At 35.9% G+C, this 18459-nt stretch overlaps 1 protein-coding gene across 1 annotated transcript; it reads left to right on the top strand.

Moving 5' to 3' along the window:
* The first annotated feature begins 7 nt into the window (after positions 1-7).
* LOC121367791 (pre-rRNA-processing protein TSR1 homolog) lies at positions 8-18286 on the top strand. The gene is made up of 20 exons (XM_041492162.1): positions 8-138; positions 2119-2189; positions 3827-3913; positions 4080-4192; positions 5049-5244; positions 5744-5814; positions 6084-6240; positions 7157-7336; positions 8197-8344; positions 8650-8744; positions 11499-11624; positions 12951-13021; positions 13565-13657; positions 14247-14391; positions 14730-14781; positions 15606-15811; positions 16294-16396; positions 17105-17245; positions 17583-17657; positions 17929-18286. The coding sequence occupies exons 1-20, from the start codon at positions 27-29 to the stop codon at positions 18129-18131; spliced, it is 2445 nt and encodes an 814-aa protein (XP_041348096.1). The 5' UTR covers positions 8-26; the 3' UTR covers positions 18132-18286.
* Positions 18287-18459: the final 173 nt, after the last annotated feature.

Below are 18459 nucleotides of genomic sequence, written 5' to 3'. Positions count from 1 at the left end.
TTTAAAAAGCACGTGGGAAGAGCAAGATGGCTGTCGACCCACAACATCAACATAAACCCGGTGCTTTAAAGCAACAAAATAAATCTCACAAGCATGGCAGACACAGAAGTAAAGGCCAGTTAGACCGAGACACTAAAGGTTTCAATACTTATAGTTATACGATCATCTGTAGACTGTAACAAGTATAATCCTACAGTGTCTACATCTGTCATACGAATTGCAGCAAAATCCATATCGCTATCGCGGCTATGGAGTATATTACATATAAAAGTAGGGCATGAGTTCGACCCGTACCCCCCTTTCAGTGGTTGGGGATAGGGTTAGTCTTTAGTGCCTTAGATATAGAGGGGTACGGGTCCCAGGACAGCAGGACCCATATTCACAAAAAGGTGTAAATTTACCTCTACGACTAGCACTTACTTCTGCTGTAGATTTACGTGCAAGAAGCACCTTATTCTCAAAGACTGTCGTAAATTTAAACGTAACTTAGTTGGACGTAAATCCACGATTTAACACTCACCGGAGAAATAAAAAAAAAAACACATTAGAAATGACGGCTACTGGGTAAATAACAAATGCGCAAAACGCAATTTCGTTTGTCTTCTGCTAACAATAAATCGCGAACGGCAAACCATGACATTTTGGTATTGTTGAGGATCCGCGTTTTGGTACAAACTTGAGGATATTTCTTAAAAAGGAAAAGATAACTCGGGAGAAATTGGCCGAGTTGAAAACATCCGTTCGATCACCAACAAAAATATGTTAAATCCGTGGGCATTCGTCATCGCAAACTGCTTCAATTATTGGAACTGCTGCCAGTTTTCATAAATAATAGTAAATAACGGCGATCGTGCTTGATTTATTATATGAACACGACTTACGTGCAGCGTTAGTTGTAACTGGAGGCACTCTTATATTTACGTCCAACTTTACACGTAACTTACATTTTCGTTGTTTCGTGAATAGCTCTTCAGTCGTAGATTTACGTTTACGTGTAAAACTAGGCTTACGATGTTGTGTGAATATGTGTCCAGAATTCTAAGTTCACCGACCTATATCGTGATGATGCGTCACATGATCGCCCACTCAGCCATTCCGTCTTCTTGGGGCTGTCTCAAAACGACAAGTGCCTGACAATCACCCAAAAAAGTTATGTTTTGTGTAATGACACCACTACAGCACATTGATTCATTAATCATCGGCTATTGTATGTCAGATATTTGGTAATTTTATCACTGTGTTAGAGAGGAAACCATTAGCCAACTCTTCCATGTTGTAACGTCACTTGGTATGAGACGGCCCCTGTAACTATTGCACAAGGCGGAATCGCCCAGTGGGCGATCATGTGATCTACGTCATGAAATAGGTCACCAAGCTTTGTAATTCTTGCGACAGTGTGTCACAAAGCGTAGCTGAATGTGGGTGCTGTCGGATTTCTTTCGGTAGTATGTGTATTAGTGATTAATATGTGGATTTTTTTTAATCAGTTAACTCGAAAATGATCGATGTAAAGGTATTTGACGTCAAACATAGGATTGTTGTGGTATTAGAGCGGAAATATTTGCCAACTTTTTGGTTGTCGGCAATTGCCAAAAAAATACATAGCTTGGTCTCTAACTGTAATGAGAGTGTATTTATGTCCAAATGTCCGTCTAGCTCTCTTACAGTCAGAGTACTCGGGCTACAGGTATGTGTGTGTATGGGAAAGTGTGTATTACAGGTTTCTTGCTGCTTTTTAGGCAAGAGTATCCTTTGGGGGAGCAGAAAGTTTTCCCAAATTATCTTTAAAAAAGTGCGAAACACATTTATTTTCCAACAAAATATGATATCAGTTATTACACCAATTTTTTTGTGCTAGATTGAAGTAAAATTATTTGCAGTTGCAGTGATAGGATGTTTTTTCTGCCTGTTAACCCGGTATCAGAATAACTTTGTGTTTGCACTAATCAACTGCTGACGTTTATTAACTAAACATTCCTTTTTTTGCATAACCAAAATATGCACAGGTCTTTCACCTTTCGGTTAATTTACAAAACGATTTTCCTTTCTTGTCATATGTTAATAAGGATAATTACTGCTATGAATTATATCTCGTTAACAGTGTTTTCTCTTTCGTAGGTAGAGTAAATATAAAGATTCTTACGAAGAAAAATAAACAGTTGATGAAAAAGACGGACAGAAGAAACCAGGTAATTTTAATATTCTGGGTGTATTTTAGAACATACGTTTTGCAGTATTACATGGCATTAAGAAGAATTAATATAGATGTTCTACAATTGTCTTTTGCACTTGTTTTTCCTGTATCATAATTAACCAGTAGAAATTAATAGCTACAACCGGCCTCTGTGGTGTCGTGTTTAAGCCATCGGACATAAGACTGGTAGGTACAGGGTTCACAGCCCGGTACTAGCTCCCACCCAAAACGAGTTTTAATGACTCAATGGTAGGTGTAAGACCACTACAACCTCTTCTCTCTCACTAACCACTAACAGTAACAACTAACCCACTGTTCTAGACTGTTAGACAACGTACTTGAACCTCAATTGGATATGAGCACGAAAATAAGTTGAAATTAAATGATTGAGTTCAACTTATTTTCGTGCTTATATCCAATTAAGGTTCAAGCACGCTGTCCTGGGCACACATCTCAGCTATCTGGTCTGTCTGTCCAGGACAGTGGGTTAGTTGGTTGTTGGTTAGTGAGAGAGAAGAGGGTGTAGTGGTCTTACACCTACCCATTAAGAACTTGCTCTGGGTTGGAGCTTGTACTGGGCTGCGAACCCTGTACCTACCAGCCTGTGGTCCGATGGCATAACCACTGCACCATCGAGGCCGGTAAATGAAATGAAAATAAATAGCTACAGGCAGGTTTTAATTTATTTTTACAGGAATTCAATTCTCATGAATGAAAATCATAGAAATACAATTAAAATTAATATAAATTTAAAAAATATGTTTGAAAATATCATTTTACGTGGTAATGTTCAGATAATAATTATATTCGTGTTTATTAGCATCAGATTGTGAATTAGTTATTTAAAACATAAAAAATGTATTTTAAAAAACCAGTACAATTCTTGTAGATTTGTGATGTAAAATTGTATAAATACAAATGGATTCTAGTAGAATTTGACAAAAAGTTAGTCCTGAATAGGTGAATTTTTTTTTTCCAGGCCATAATAGCTTTTCATTTTTGAAATTAGTTAACATATTTCATTTCAATTTATTTTCGTGCTTATATCCAATTACGGTTCATGCACGATGCCCTGATAAACACCTCAGCTATCTAGGCAGGACAGTAGGTTAGTTGTTAGTGGTTAGTAAGATGCAAGAGGGTGTAGAGATCTTACCTACCCACCGAGTCATTAAAACTCGCTCTGGGTGAGAGCTGGTACCAGGCTGCGAACCCAGTACCTATTTGGCCTTATGTCCAATGGCTTAAGTACGACACCACCGAGGCCAGTGGTTAACATATAACTATACAGAGCTCAAACTTAAAGAAGTTGTCTCCCATGGCAATTTTTAAAATATTTTTTTTTAAAGTGACATTTGCAGCAAATTTTGTGGTATGTAGACATCTTTTAAATGGGCAAATGTTAAATATTGGCAGATAATGTACACCAGGTATATACGTTTTGCCATTGTTGAGGAGCATTACTGACAGCACAAAAGTGCCATCGGTGATGCTCTCTACCTACTGCAATTTATATCTCAACGACAGCAATTGCCGTCGGTGCTGCTATTAAGTTTGAGCCCTGACTATAACATTAATCCAATTTATGACCAAAAAATGCAATATAGAGTTATTTTCTCTTGTATTTCCCAGGCTGTTCAAAAACGAAAACAGAAAAGAGATGAAGTATTGGAGAAAAAGCGAAGTAGAGGTGGATATGGAACGCCTCCCCATTTTGTGGTAACTTGTATTATTTGTTTTTAGTTAATAGGGTGTGTTTTTTGCCCAAAGTTAATAAAATTTCTTCTAAATAATTATTTCAATATTTGTTTTGTCTGCAATGAATTTCAATGAAGTTAATTTTTTTTTTTTTTTTATACCTACGACCATTATTTTGTTTCTCTAGGTTATTCTTGCATTGCACAAAAATGTTAATCCAACATCTGCACTAAACCTTCTAAAGCAGTGTGACGAGGAAGCAGTTGTTTTACAGAATGAACAGGGACTCACACACATTAGGTAAGTACAATTAATAGGAATTCAAACATAAAAATAACACTTCAGTGGAAAGTTAACCCCATTCAAATTATAGCCTTTTTGTAGAGATAGTCTGGAACATCTACTCCAAGGTATGCTTTGAATCTACAAACCATACCGTTGCCTGTACTTTTAACTAATATATGAGACCCAGTTAGGGCATTCATTGGTGTTTTTAATTTTTTTTATTCCTATGTGTGCAATATTCCAGACCGTACTATTTATGACTCCCCATCACACTCCTGAGACTAGAGTAATTTTAGCTCCTCTTAGCATGTAAATGGCTCCCCAAAATCTTAAGTTGTTGCAGGAGCATTTAATCACTCCCCTCAATTTTTTTCACTTCATGGTCTGATATCCTGTTCACAATATCTATCTATTGTGTGAGAGCCTCAGACACTGTTATTCTTGTTCCAGCCAGTGCATCACGACTGGTATATCAAAGGCTGTGGTATGTACTACCCTTTCTGTGGGATGGTGCATATAAAAGATCCCTTGCTGCTGATCGAAAAGAGTAGCCCATGAAGTGGCAACAGCGGGTTTCCTCTTAATGTCTGTGTGATCCGTAACCATATGTCTGACGCCATATAACTATAAATAAAATGTGTTGAGTGTTTCGTTAAATAAAACATTTCTTTCTTTCTTTCTTTCAGACACTGTTAATTTTAAAGAGAGATGTTAATATCTTGATTGTCTAATAAACACGAAACTTAATTTTTGTTTTGTTTTTTAGAGGTGTAATTTTGTTTATATTCATACAGAACTGCACTAATCTTCAAGATGTTTAATTAAAGCAGAAGGCTTATTGGTCTTTAATTTCTATTTTTGTTTGTCTCAGCGTCCCTAGATTCAAACAAAGAGCTTCTTTTTTCATACCTGAATATGGAAACCTGACTGCTTTGTTGGATGCTGTCAAGATTGCTGACTCGTTGCTCTGTGTTTTGTCTCCTGAAGAAGGGATCGACTCAGCTGGTGAATTTTGTCTCAGTTGTTTGTGTGGACAGGGAATTCCATCTGCCTCATTTGTATGTCAGGTTAGCAAGTTTATGAAGCTGTTTGAAAATATCTCATACATCAGAATATGTATGTTGTCAATTAATTAATCTTTTGATAGATTTATAAAGAAATACATTTGCTATATTCCATTTCAATTCAAATTTGTTGAATGACAGATTAAACCCTAATTTTTTGGAGTGTTTAAAGCAGCATTCATAAAGATAACAGATTTGCTTTTTAAGCATTAGTTACCGTAACCTACCAACCACACATCACCACACAACTGCATTATTTTTAGTCCCTTACCAGTCCAACTGGAGGGGACATAGGTCCATCTCTATCCTTCTGTACAACATATTTTTTCCCAATGTTTTTTTTTGGACAATGCCCCAAGTTCTTGAGCTGAAATTTTGTACATAGCTTTATCATTTACCGTTACAGATAAAAGTTTGACTTTCGCAGCATTATGACAGAGTTATGGCCCTTGAACATGGTACCTGATAGTATATAAATTATTTTGTGATGGGTTTTTTCCAGGGCTTCAAGAATTTGTCACTGAAAAAACAAACTGAGGCTCGGAAGTTTATCCAAAGAAAATTAGAAAAAAGGTTTGATTTGTGAAATGTATTGTTTCCCAAGAAAACATTGTAGTCTAACAGTCAGTTATTACAGATTGTACTCAATTTACATAAATATCTTTACTCATAAGTGTCTTAACATGGTTCGATTTAGATTTAGTGTTGAAATCAGATTTTGTGTTTCAATTTCATTAGATGTTCAAAATGAGGATACATTTTATTTAAGTACATGTAGTAATGATTTCCCAATTTATGATTAAAATGATTTTAAAATTAATTGGTTTTGATTGTATTTGCAGGTTTCCAACTGACAAGTTTCATTCACTTGACACATCCCAGGATGCTTTGCTTATTATGCGACAAATTACCAATCAGAAGCTACGTACTATTTACTACAGAGAGCACCGACCCAATCTAGTTGGAGAGAAAATCAGTTTTGAAATGGATGGTGCAGATGTATGTATTTTCAGCTGCATCTTTTTCGTGGTTTACTCTTTCTTCATAATATACTGTTCTAAGCATAGACATATGAGCTCCCATTTTTGTAGGGGGCCAGGCAGATTGTTGGCCGAATTAAACAAAAATGCCTGAATCTGGATAACAACATTTATTCATATTAGCATTATTTCGAAACAGCTAAATAAGGATGCAAACAAATCTCTGCTCATTTTTACAACTAATTTTGTTGGTAGAATAATGAAAATACATGGTGCAAAGGTTTTAGGCACGAATACCTATATTGTTTTTGTCCATGGTCATCTTATGTTTATTCCAGGATTATAGACTTCCTGAAAAAGAGTTTTTGAAACTGACGTAAAACAAATCCGTTTAGTGATCCAAATCGAGCTTTACCACAGTGCTTAATTCTGCATAAGTTTCTTGGATGCCATTGATCAGGATGTAAACACACTTCAATGATGACCCACACATGTTTTGATGCCATTGATCAGGATGTAAACACACTTCTATGATGACCCACACATGTTTTGATGCCATTGATCAGGATGTAAACACACTTCAATGATGACCCACACATGTTTTGATGTCATTGATCAGGATGTAAACACACTTCAATGATGACCCACACATGTTTTGATGCCATTGATCAGGATGTAAACACACTTCAATGATGACCCACACATGTTTTGATGCCATTGATCAGGATGTAAACACACTTCAATGATGACCCACACATGTTTTGATGTCGAGAAAGGTCTGGACCCGTGACTAACCATAATAATGTGTTAATATATTTTTGATTTGTATCATGTCTTTATTAATTCATATTTGAATTAAAATATCCACTATTTACTTTGAATACTTGAATTTAATGCAATATTTGATGGTTTAAAATGTAGGAATTTTTTCACAGAATGATTTTGGCACCCTAAAAGTGACTGGATATTTACGTGGACGTACACTGTCTGTGAATAGACTGGTTCATCTTCCTGGTTGGGGTGACTTTCAGCTGACACAGATAGACGCACCCTCAGATCCATATCCTCTGTATTCAAAGACAGAAAAACACAAGAGGAAAAATAGTGCAGGAGAGGTATGTTCTCATTACAGACTATGTACAAAGTCATTGTATTGATTGTGAGTTGTATTTTGATACATTAGGCTGACCTCTCACAAAATGTCTCCTCCCAATATTCGTGATTTACAGAAGAAAGGATAGCCACATAACAGGGAGATGATACTCTAGACTCGGTGGGAGATTATATTCATCTATTTGGCTGTCGTGATGTTTGAACAAGTCCATAGGTTTAGGGGAGAAATACACTTGCTAATAGGTCAGGGTAGGTATTCACGAAAAAAGAAAACTATGAAAGTTTCCTTCCATTTCTATTAATTTTAAATGTTATTGACATTACTTTCCTTTCTTTGACTTTGGACTGATTAATGTCTTCTTCTTCTCATTCGGTTTCATATGCTCACTAAACCCTGAGATGTGCTGCATAAATGAACTGGATTGTCAGTTGGAGGTCACTAGGGCTGCCCCATAGCTTTTCTTTGATACTCTTTTCTTCTGGCCAGTTGATTAATATAGAAATAGCAAATTGGTGATTTGTCGTGAAATCATGTGTTCAGAATGTTGCTGAATAATACATTCTCATATTATTCATATACTTAGAAATAAATTGGTTAATGAAAATCATCCAAGCCAATTTTTCTTTTTGTACACTGTCTTTATGTCTTACATAGTGAATTTCATTCCTTGTACCTTTCCTTTGACAACACAATACAACTAGATTATAGCCCTTGATCAGTTGGATGCCTTGGACAATCCATGTGTGGGATGGGTGGGTTTAATGCACTTATTATGGTCATAGTAAGTACTCCTGAAAGGGGAAACCAATGAAAGACTACTTCATTGTTAGATGCTAATTGTATAACTTGTGTTTGTACCAGGATGTTGACATGGAGGAGGAAGGTGATAGTGATGTCCGAGTGCTCGACAAAGCCGACCCGTCTCATCAAGAATCTCTTCAGACAGAAGTCATCCCTGATCCACTAGCTGGGGAACAAACGTGGCCCACTGAGGAAGAACTTGCAGATGGTATTGTCCGAATGATCTGTTTGAGCAAAATAGTAATGAATACCTTAGTATTGTTTTGTAGGTAAAGAAATGATACTTACTTTATAAGAATCTTAGCAATAAATTTCATTAATAGCTGTTATGCTATTGGTGTAACGTGTTGTTAAAAAGCTCTTTCAGAATAAAACACGATATTGAATGCTTGATGTGTTTTTTAGCTTGTCATTATTTTCTGTTGAAAACACATATCTTAATTTTCAAGACTGCAAACTGCCCACGTCAATGTCATTTTCATGCCTTATATTTATCTGTTACTTTGTTCTTAGCTGAAAGAGAAGCCAAGAAGAAGGTCACAAAGATTGTACCAAAAGGTACTTCAGAATATCAAGCAGCGTGGATTATTGACAGTGGGGATGAATCGGTAAGTTTAAAAAACAAAATAATAATTAAAAAAATAAAATTATATACACAAAGAAACAAGTTAAGCACCCCTAGATATAATTAGTACTAAAATAGCCCCATTCGTAAAAACTGCAAATTACGTGACGATTATGTCAAGAATGGTGTTCCATCGAAATAATAGGATAGTACAATGACAACTGTGACGTCCCACAACAGAACGACATGCACGTGCATCATGCAACCCATGCTTTGCTTAAAATGCAGTATCAATGCACTGCAATTGTTGATATTTAACGTCACTGTCTTGCATTGTTGAAGTCTAATCGTTGAATATGTCACGTCGACGGTTATCAGAGGTCCAAAGATGGCTATTATTGGTATGCATGCGACCGGTATGACCGTCAAAAGTATAGGACGTCAACTGGGGTATCATTACACCACAATCGGGGCCCTGCTTTGGCTCGTACGTCGTCAACCCTTTGCTACGTCTCCTGTTCTGAAGAGTCGGTGGTTACCCAATAGACGGATGTCAGCCAGAACAGTGAGGAATCATCTGAAATTTGAGGGATTGAAGGCCAGAAGGGTCACTAAGCATCCTTTTCTTGCTGATCATCATGAGAGACGCCTTATAGCGTGTTGTTTGGCCCGGAGAGGTTGAAATCTGAGGTCCTGGCGAAGGGTCTATTGGTCCGACGAAAGCCGGTTCCTGCTCCATGTCGCAGATGGCCGATTGAGAGTTTGGAGGCACAAAAATGCTGCCTACACACCCAGGAACATACGACCTACGACCCCGTATGGTGGAGGTTCAGTAATGGTTTGGGGTTGCCTGTCACATGATTGTAAGCTGGATCTTGTCACCATCCAAGGCAACCTCAATGGTGATCGGTACATTCGTAACGTCCTGCAACCAGTTGTTGTGCCGCATTTTGACAACCATCCACTCGCCACCAGTCCTCTGTACATGGATGATAACGCTAGTCCACATCGTTCCCGAGCAGTAACAGCTTTACTCCAAACTGAAGCTGTGACGACCCAGCCATGAGTCCTGATCTAAACCCGCTAGAGCATGTTTGGGACGTCGAGTACAGGCACTGACCCCACCTGTACAGACTCTGGCACAATTAGAGGCAGCTCTTTATCGAGAATGGCAGCAGATCAGACAACTTACTGGAGGGATGAGACGAAGGGTGGAAGCTGTCATCCGGGCACGTGGCGAGTTTACGCGCTATTTATCATTTGTGTCATGAATATCATCTGTGAACTTCAAATGACATGTTTCATCATCAGTCATGATGTTGACTTGTGTTTCTGATTCTGCATCTCCATACTTATTGTGCCTCAGTTTTTGGCTCAGATACAGCATATTGGAATTCTTCTCATAATCATGATTAAAATTTCAAAACTGGATACACTTGTTATGTTTTCTTACTGTCAAAGATGTATTCTTGCAAAACACGTTTGTTTTTCCGAGGTTATGGTATCGGGCTTTCATCGCCAAACCTCGTAAGACAAGTTTATTGTGAAAAATACAGGGGTGCTTAACTTGTTTCTTTGTGTATATATAAAATGCATTGGTATATTATTAATACAGGACACAATATTTGTGTGTCAGTTGTGTGTCTTTAAAATCAAGCAAACACCAAATAGTTATGTGGTGAACTGTTACATTCTAAAATTAAAAGTTGCTATTAGCCTTGGTCTAGAAAGACTTCTGAGCACTTGATGGTTAGCACATAAACAGTAAAGTAGAAAAAAAACTTAATTTTGTCAGCATATTTATATATACTCTTCAAAAAAAGTAGGGGAACCAGAAATATTAATGTTAATATCAACTATTAGACTGAACATATGTTTTGACCACAGACATCCTAGTAAAGAACGTTCAGGTCTGTTTATCAAAACACCGAAACACATTCCATAGTTTGCACATGCATTACGCAGTTGCCTCGTACATGTGCATGTGGTGTCATCCTTGATTATGACAATTTCCAGGAAGGTCCATTAATCACTATGGAACATTATTTCTGTCAATCTTTCTCATTCTGTTGATCATACAGTTGTTATTGTTTTGTTTATAGTCATTTTTATTGTTTGAATTTGCGATTTACTGATAAAAAAACGTCAACTTTCAAATTTCACTTCTGAACCCCAGTCGTCCTTCTAGATCTTTGGTGGTCATAAAACCTACTATAATACTGAACTACCGGTTGTAATGTTTGCCCAATTAATTACTTTTAGCATATAACCATTCCCCACAGCTAATATACCTTACAATTTTGGCAATTGCAAATTCTTATTGGAGTTCCCCTACTTTTTTTGAAGAGTATATTTGGAACATCTCTGTAACACAGAACCACTGTGCAAGTGTGTTAGGATTGGGTAACTCACCGGTTATACCAATATAATTCACGTAACCAAACAATTGGTCACCTAGCTAAAAATGCCGTGAACCTTTGTCCTCTGTTAATAAACACTAAAATGATCTAATGTATTAATTTAAATGATCTGCAATTTAGCTAAGTGGCTTTTGAGGTGTAATGGATTCTAAAAATCAAACCTTAGTGGATCCATTTTTTTTACTGATTGCCGCCAGTGCTCCACAACTGGTATATCAAAACTCATTTCTTGTTAGGCCTCTCAGTCAGTAATATGAAGAAGAGAGTTAACTGGCATATCAAAAGCTATCACTTGTTGGGCCTCTTAAGCAAGAATATGAAGCAGTTTCGTAATGTGCCGATGTGTTGGTGAACAAACCTTCCTTTCGTTGTAACAGAATGATGATGGCAGTGATGAGGGTTCAGATGATGAGATGGAGGCTGATATGCAGGAAGCAGAGGTCGGTGACTCCGATGAGGAGAGCCAGTCTGACACGGAAGAAGATAACGAAGAATTTGACACGGTCAGTTCGCACAGCTCTTTACACGATTTTACATAGTTGAGTAATTTCATTTTTAATGTAAATAATCATATTCATATACTGACACCCAAAAGCCGATGTGTATTTTTGTGCTGGGGTGTCGTAAAACATTCATTCGTTTATTCTAAAATGGATCCCGTGGCGGAGGTGGGAAAAATCCTAATTATTGTTTTATGCCTGATGGCAGGCATCGAAATAAACATAGTGTACGGCAGTACGGCAGCCCATGTTACAACAAAATGTGGGCTTTATAGGCTATGACACATTCATTAAGTTTTCAATTCTCATTATTACTATAAAATACCTTTGGAAACACACTGGTACTTTGTTATCCATTCATTTCACAGTTTAATTATATTCATATACTTGCCTTTGTTTGAGACGAAATAGCCGATATGTATTTTTGTGCTGGGGTGTCATTAAACATTCATTCATTCATTTCACTGTTATGGTTGTGCAAATATTTGTTTGTGTATCTTTATGTGGTGGTGTTTTTGTTTCAAATTTTATGGAAAATGCAGTATCATTCTTAACCGTAACATCTGGTAATCTAAACAACCATTCTCGACTTACTTTAATGCCTGTTTTGGGTCTGCTGCAGCTTTTGGGTGTAAATAAAACCATTTTAAATGCCGCTTCCCCCACCCAGTTAATCAGTTCTAGCTGGAACAGCCCTAATCTAATAAATTATACAGTTAATTTTGATTATCATTTGTTTAATAGAGTGCAAAAGTTTAACTTATGCCACTATACATTTATTAAATGTAGCAGTGTTATCGTCGGTGGGCCCATTGAGCTATTTCTCATTCCAGCCAGTGCACCATGACTGGTATATCAAAGGCTGTGGTATGTGCTATCTTGTCTGTGGGATGGTGCATATAAAAAATCCCTTGCTGCTAATCGAAAAGAGTAGCCAGTGAAGTGGTGACAGGGAGTTTCCTCTCTTAATTGTTCTTAACCATATGTCTGATGCCATATAACCGCAAATAAAATGTGTTGAGTGCATCGTTAAATCAAACATTTTCTGTCCTGTTTCCTGTAGCAGTGGCATCAGTCCTTTGTTTCCAGTTTCATATTCACATACAAGAAACACCTTAGATTAAAACATTCATTGTGGCCAGCAAATAATGTCTCAAAAAGATTTCCAAGATAAAATGTGGTCTGGAGTTGTAATTCAAAGATGTCTTCTTGATGTTTTTTGGTCAAATTTTCATTTAGGTTTTCACTATAGATATTTAAGTAGTTTAATAAAAACATATTTTTCAAACATTGATGTTATTTAGCAAGTATATGATATTATGCTTTTAGATGACAATAACTGAAGGTGATGATGCAGCAAAATATGATGCAGACATGGATTTGGATGAAGAGCACAGAATGTAAGAATATTTGTATTGACCATGTTTTATTTTAGAATCAATGTTTTATAGGACAGTGTAGCATCATTAGGAGGGATTGATCTCAGATGTTCTGACACTCAACAGTAACCAAACTGGGGCATTTGCTGTGCTGTCAATAAGAAATATTGTGTTTTACTTCAGAATGTTTTTATAGTACAATGTAGTGTGTGTGTGTGGTAGGGATTGATCTTTGGGCATTTGGTTACTCAAGAATAACCAAATCGGGACCTGAGCTGTTGGTATCAGTCTGAAGTGATAACATAATCAACTAATTAAGTGCATGTAGCTCTGTGATAGAACACTTGTGTGAGGTGGAATGTGTTGTAGAACTGTCCTCATTTCCTTGTTCCCACCAGTGCCTTAAAACAGATACATAAATGGCTATGGTAAAGTGCATATTAAAATAACCCTAATCATTAAAAAACAAAAATTCTCCTTCCCTTTGCAGGAAGTTTCAGTATAACACTCATACTTTTGGTATTGACAATTAATCCTTAATTCAAATGTTGTTTTTCTTTTCAGGTTAGATAAGCTGAAAGAAGAAAAAATGAATCAGATGTTTCCGGATGAAGTTGACACACCAGTACATATGCCTGCTAGACAGCGATTTGCAAGGTTAGGTTCTGTAGTTGCTTTGGGCACCTCATTATTTCATCATCATGGTCTTAATTGTTTTTGTTCATCCTTATTAATTTTATGAAGGTATGCTAAATTGATTTTTGAACTAGAATAAATGAATTAAACAGGATTATTTAAATGGAGAAAAACCCCAACTCCACTGAAGCATTTCCAACATAATTCAGAATAAAATGTGGTCTTAGGACAGCAATTGTATGTGAAATTTAGCTCATTCTTAATTAGGATGAGCTTATAGTAGGACCGAGTGCGGGGGGACCACTAATCTTGAGAAGTCAGAATAAGAGTATCCTTTTAACAGGGAATACATTATTAAACTTTTGCATTCAGGTTCAAGATCAATCAAACTTGGTTTATAGTTGCATCCATGAATGTTCATCTCTATGCAGGTTAAATTTTTTAAAATGTATAAAATTCAAATTTTTTTATTTATAAAATTTATTTATTTTAATACTTAAAAAAACAAACTAGATTAATCTTGACTGTTACATCACAAATTATTTCTTTATGCGCTGTATTAGTTTATGGTAGACGAGACATTTTATTCTGTTGAATTCTTGTTTTACAGATATCGTGGTTTAAAAAGTTACAGAACATCACCATGGGACCCAAAAGAAAACCTTCCTAGTGACTATGCCAGGATATTTCAGTTTGAAAATTTCCAAAGAACTAAAAAACGATGTTTGTTAGAAGAGCCTGAGGATGGTGCACTTGTAATTTTCTTTTAATTTATTATTTTTGAGGACTAAAAACTGCCCTTAGTTACTATCTAATCATAGAAACTGGTATGAGAAACCTCTTGATTTCTAAATTAAATTCTTGGTTTTAATACAACTTGATAAACTTGGAAACTTTTCCAGATGTTTTGTACACTGTCATTTTAATTTTTGTAAATGGGTAACATTTAAAAGTGCATGATCAAGCAAGGAATATTTAAAATCTTTTATCCTAATATTTGCAGTAAAGATGTACAAATTGTTTTAAGTATCACTATATTCATACTATTATAATGTTAGTATCGTCTGTTATAACATTGTTTTTGTTTTTCTAGGCTGGTTGGTTTATTACTGTGCATGTTGCAAAAGTTCCAAGAACTTTTATGGGTAAGTATATAAAATTCATACAAAAAATAAATTATAAAAAAGAAAGAAAGACATGTTGTTGGTAAGTGGTGCTTTTATCCGGGCATTTTTAATTGGAGAATAATCTGTTATTATGGTAAGTCATTAGATTCGAATATAAATAATTGGTAGTATCTGCCCAAGATTTAAAATGTTTTCTAACATTAAGACCGGCCTCGGTGGCATCGTGGTTAGCTATCGGTCTACAGGCTGATAGGTACTGGGTTCGGATCCCAGTCGAGGCATGGGATTTTTAATCCAGATACCGACTCCAAACCCTGAGTGAGTGTTCCGCAAGGCTCAATGGGTAGGTGTAAACCACTTGCACCAACCAGTGATCCATAACTGGTTCAACAAAGGCCATGGTTTGTGCTATCCTGCCTGTGGGAAGCGCAAATAAAAGATCCCTTGCTGCTAATCGGAAAGAGTAGCCCATATAGTGGCGACAGTGGGTTTCCTCTCTGTGTGGTCCTTAACCATATGTCTGACACCATATAACCGTAAATAAAATGTGTTGAGTGCATCGTTAAATAAAACATTTCTTTCTTTTTTCTTTCTAACATTAAGAACCTCTCATTGCCCATAATAAAGCAAACAAAGCTTTGTGTTTGGATTTAATCACTAATTAATCGGTTATCATCTTGCAACTTTTTAATGTCCTCAGTAGGCCTTCTGCAGTTGAAATTATCTTAAAATTTAAAGTCTTGAAGTCCAGCTTATGGTTAATGTGGTGTAGTTGAACCCTCTCTTATATTTGATGCTGTTTCCTTCAAGTAAACTGAACATATTGTAAATTCGGCTTTCAGAAAGTTACAAGCCTGGAACTCCTGTGGTCTTGTTTGGTTTGCTCCCACATGAACAAAAAATGTCTGTGCTTCACTTTGTCATCAAGAAGGTACCGGACGTTACAGAGCCAGTCAAGTCAAAGGAACGCTTGATATTCCATGTGGGATATCGACGGTTCTCTGCATGTCCAGTCTTCTCACAGCACACAACTGGCAACAAACATAAGGTTAGTACAGGTGTATAAACTAAAAACAATAATAAAGTATTTTTTTAAATTTAAAATAATCTCATTTAATACAGGGCAATAAATATGGACAGTAAAAAAACAAAAACATGAGAGCAATATAGCATGTGTTTTTATCCTATCCTCCACTAGAAACTACCTTATTCACGTAAAAATATTGAAACTAAAGTGGGTTCTGTTTTTTAATCAGAAAAAAAGGGTACTTTTTAAACTAAAAAAGTCTGGTTCTTTTTCCATTTTCTGTTCTCCACTAGCTTTTTAATAGTAAAAAAGATACTTGAAAAAAACAAGATCGCAAATGTAAAACATTTAGGGTTAAATACAATTCACTATTATACTCATAGTATTTTATGTTTATTTTAATAAACTGTATGTAATGAATATGAGAAAATTAAGTGATTACACTAAACATACATCTTTACTATGTTAATGCAGTTAAGAAAGAGGACCCTTTTATTTTTCAGTTTGAGCGTTTCCTCCCCACTGATGCTGCAGCTGTTGCTACAGTGTATGGCCCAGTGATGTTCCCTCCAGCTCCTGTGATTGTTTTCAAAGAGACATCAGATGGTAAGAATAAAATAACGACATTTGGAGTCTTCAGTTTACTGCAGGGTGGGTTTTTCTTTTTTGGGGTGTGAGGAATAACATTGTTTAATCAATGGCTCATGGGTCAAACAATTGGGCATTTTATGACACTGGTGAAATAAGACCTGTTGCTGCCACAATGGTTATTCCTAGCATTTCATGGCAAAGTATCTTTTATGTGCATTTTCCCATAGATAGGACATCACATGTTACATTGTAATTAATTTCAAATTTGCTCTTTTGAAATTCAAAAGAAGAACCATGACATCATAAAAAAAATTAGAACAATTTAAAAACACAATCCAAGAATAAATCTGAACTTCCTCATATTTGGTATGTACCAGTCACTGGCTAAAATTGGAAACAACTCGCAGTCTCTCGTAGGATCAATCTCCTGATTCATCACACTTCAGATACAAAAATATTTACCACTCGGTCATAAGATGTGGGAACCAAGTTTCATTACACCTTTTATTACAAATAGGAAGATGATATCCATCTTATCATGTTTTTATTTTATGGTCAGGTGCACATCGTCTGAAATGGCCTTGCAACAACCTTTCATTTAGTTTTATCTGCCCCGGGTCAGGCCCCTGGCAATCCAGAACGGGACCCGGGACGGGCATGCTCAAAACCTTTGTGGTATATGAACATGACGTTTCCAATTCTAAATATTTTATTGTTTTGTAGGTGTTCATCAGCTGATTGCCAAGGGTTCTTTGTTATCGGTGAATCCTGGTAGAATTGTCGTCAAGCGAATTGTCCTCAGTGGTTATCCATGTAAAATCTTGAAAAGATCAGCAGTCATCAGATACATGTTTTTTGACAGAGGTTTGTAACGGATACACTTTTTTTTTTTTTTTAAATAACATTACAACATAAATGATACATAGTTATGATAGATTTGTCAAATCAGACTACTAATTTCACCTGTATTTTCTAGCAAATGAAATACAAAGGTTAATTTGTAGCAAAAATATGTTGCACACAAGTACTCGTATTGACTTAAAACTAAAGTGAGAAATTAATTCAAAGTCTGTGGATTAATCGGTGTACTAATAAATATTATCAATTCCAGTACTTCAGCTTACCTGAAGAAAAAATTTCCTTCAGAAATATTTTTTTTTTTTTTATTGTATTTACCAATGTCTTGATTTCTTCATTGCAGAGGATATTTTGTGGTTTAAACCAGTTGAACTGAGAACCAAATGGGGAAGAAGAGGACACATCAAGGAACCTTTAGGTTTGAATAATTCTCATTATTATGCTCCATTCATATAATTTTAAGTAGATTTTTTAGGGCCATCTTTATACTGTAACCATGTGAGGTTTTTATTATTATTAGGCGCTTGCTATTGTGATACTGTTATTTTTTGAATATGTAAATTTAACAGTTTGGGATCAGTACATTTATCTTACTTTTTTAACAGAATATTTGTTGTACAAGCCATGTGGTGGGTTAATTGTTGTTTTTTGTCTGTAAATGATAAAATAAAAATTATTTTTCTCTTCAGGAACTCATGGTCACATGAAGTGCGTGTTTGATGGCAGTCTGAAATCACAGGACACAATTTTAATGAATCTTTACAAACGCATGTATCCGAAATGGACATACAACTCGTATGTTCCCAACCCTCCCGCCATCAGGGAGTATTCAGACACGACACACAACATGGAAGAGGAAGAAGGTGAAGCCTACAAGATTTTTGACATGTGAATCCTCTGAATATAAATAATATATTTATGTAAATACATGTACATTGGAGAAGTAATGTGATGATTTGTGGACAGATGGATCGGAACGTGATGAATGTTGCTAAAATATTGTACAATTACAATGTAATAAAAAAGTAAAATGTATTTATGACCTATTTGCTGGCTTCATTTTTTTATTTTATTATTAATTGTCATGTTGAAAGTAGTACTGCATTTCTTTATATTGCTTATGCATAAAAATAAATCTGCCTTGTATTAAATTCATTCGATTCCATTCACATGGTCTTGTAAAAGCCAGAGTCAAAATTCAAATTGTATATAAATTTTTG

The sequence above is a fragment of the Gigantopelta aegis genome, chromosome 3 (genome assembly GCF_016097555.1).
Source record: "Gigantopelta aegis isolate Gae_Host chromosome 3, Gae_host_genome, whole genome shotgun sequence".
In the NCBI taxonomy this organism is placed as follows: Eukaryota; Metazoa; Mollusca; class Gastropoda; order Neomphalida; family Peltospiridae; genus Gigantopelta; species Gigantopelta aegis.
The sequence above is the reverse complement of the archived record's forward strand: the minus strand, read 5'-3'. Positions and strand labels throughout refer to the sequence as shown.

Bases quoted from the DNA above. Each gene is read 5' to 3' on its own strand.
- LOC121367791 (XM_041492162.1), top strand. From the start codon at position 27: ATGGCTGTCGACCCACAACATCAACATAAACCCGGTGCTTTAAAGCAA. The intron at 5,815-6,083 runs GTTTGATTTGTG...TTGTATTTGCAG, and splicing joins CAAAGAAAATTAGAAAAAAG to GTTTCCAACTGACAAGTTTC. The intron at 6,241-7,156 runs GTATGTATTTTC...ATTTTTTCACAG, and splicing joins TTGAAATGGATGGTGCAGAT to AATGATTTTGGCACCCTAAA.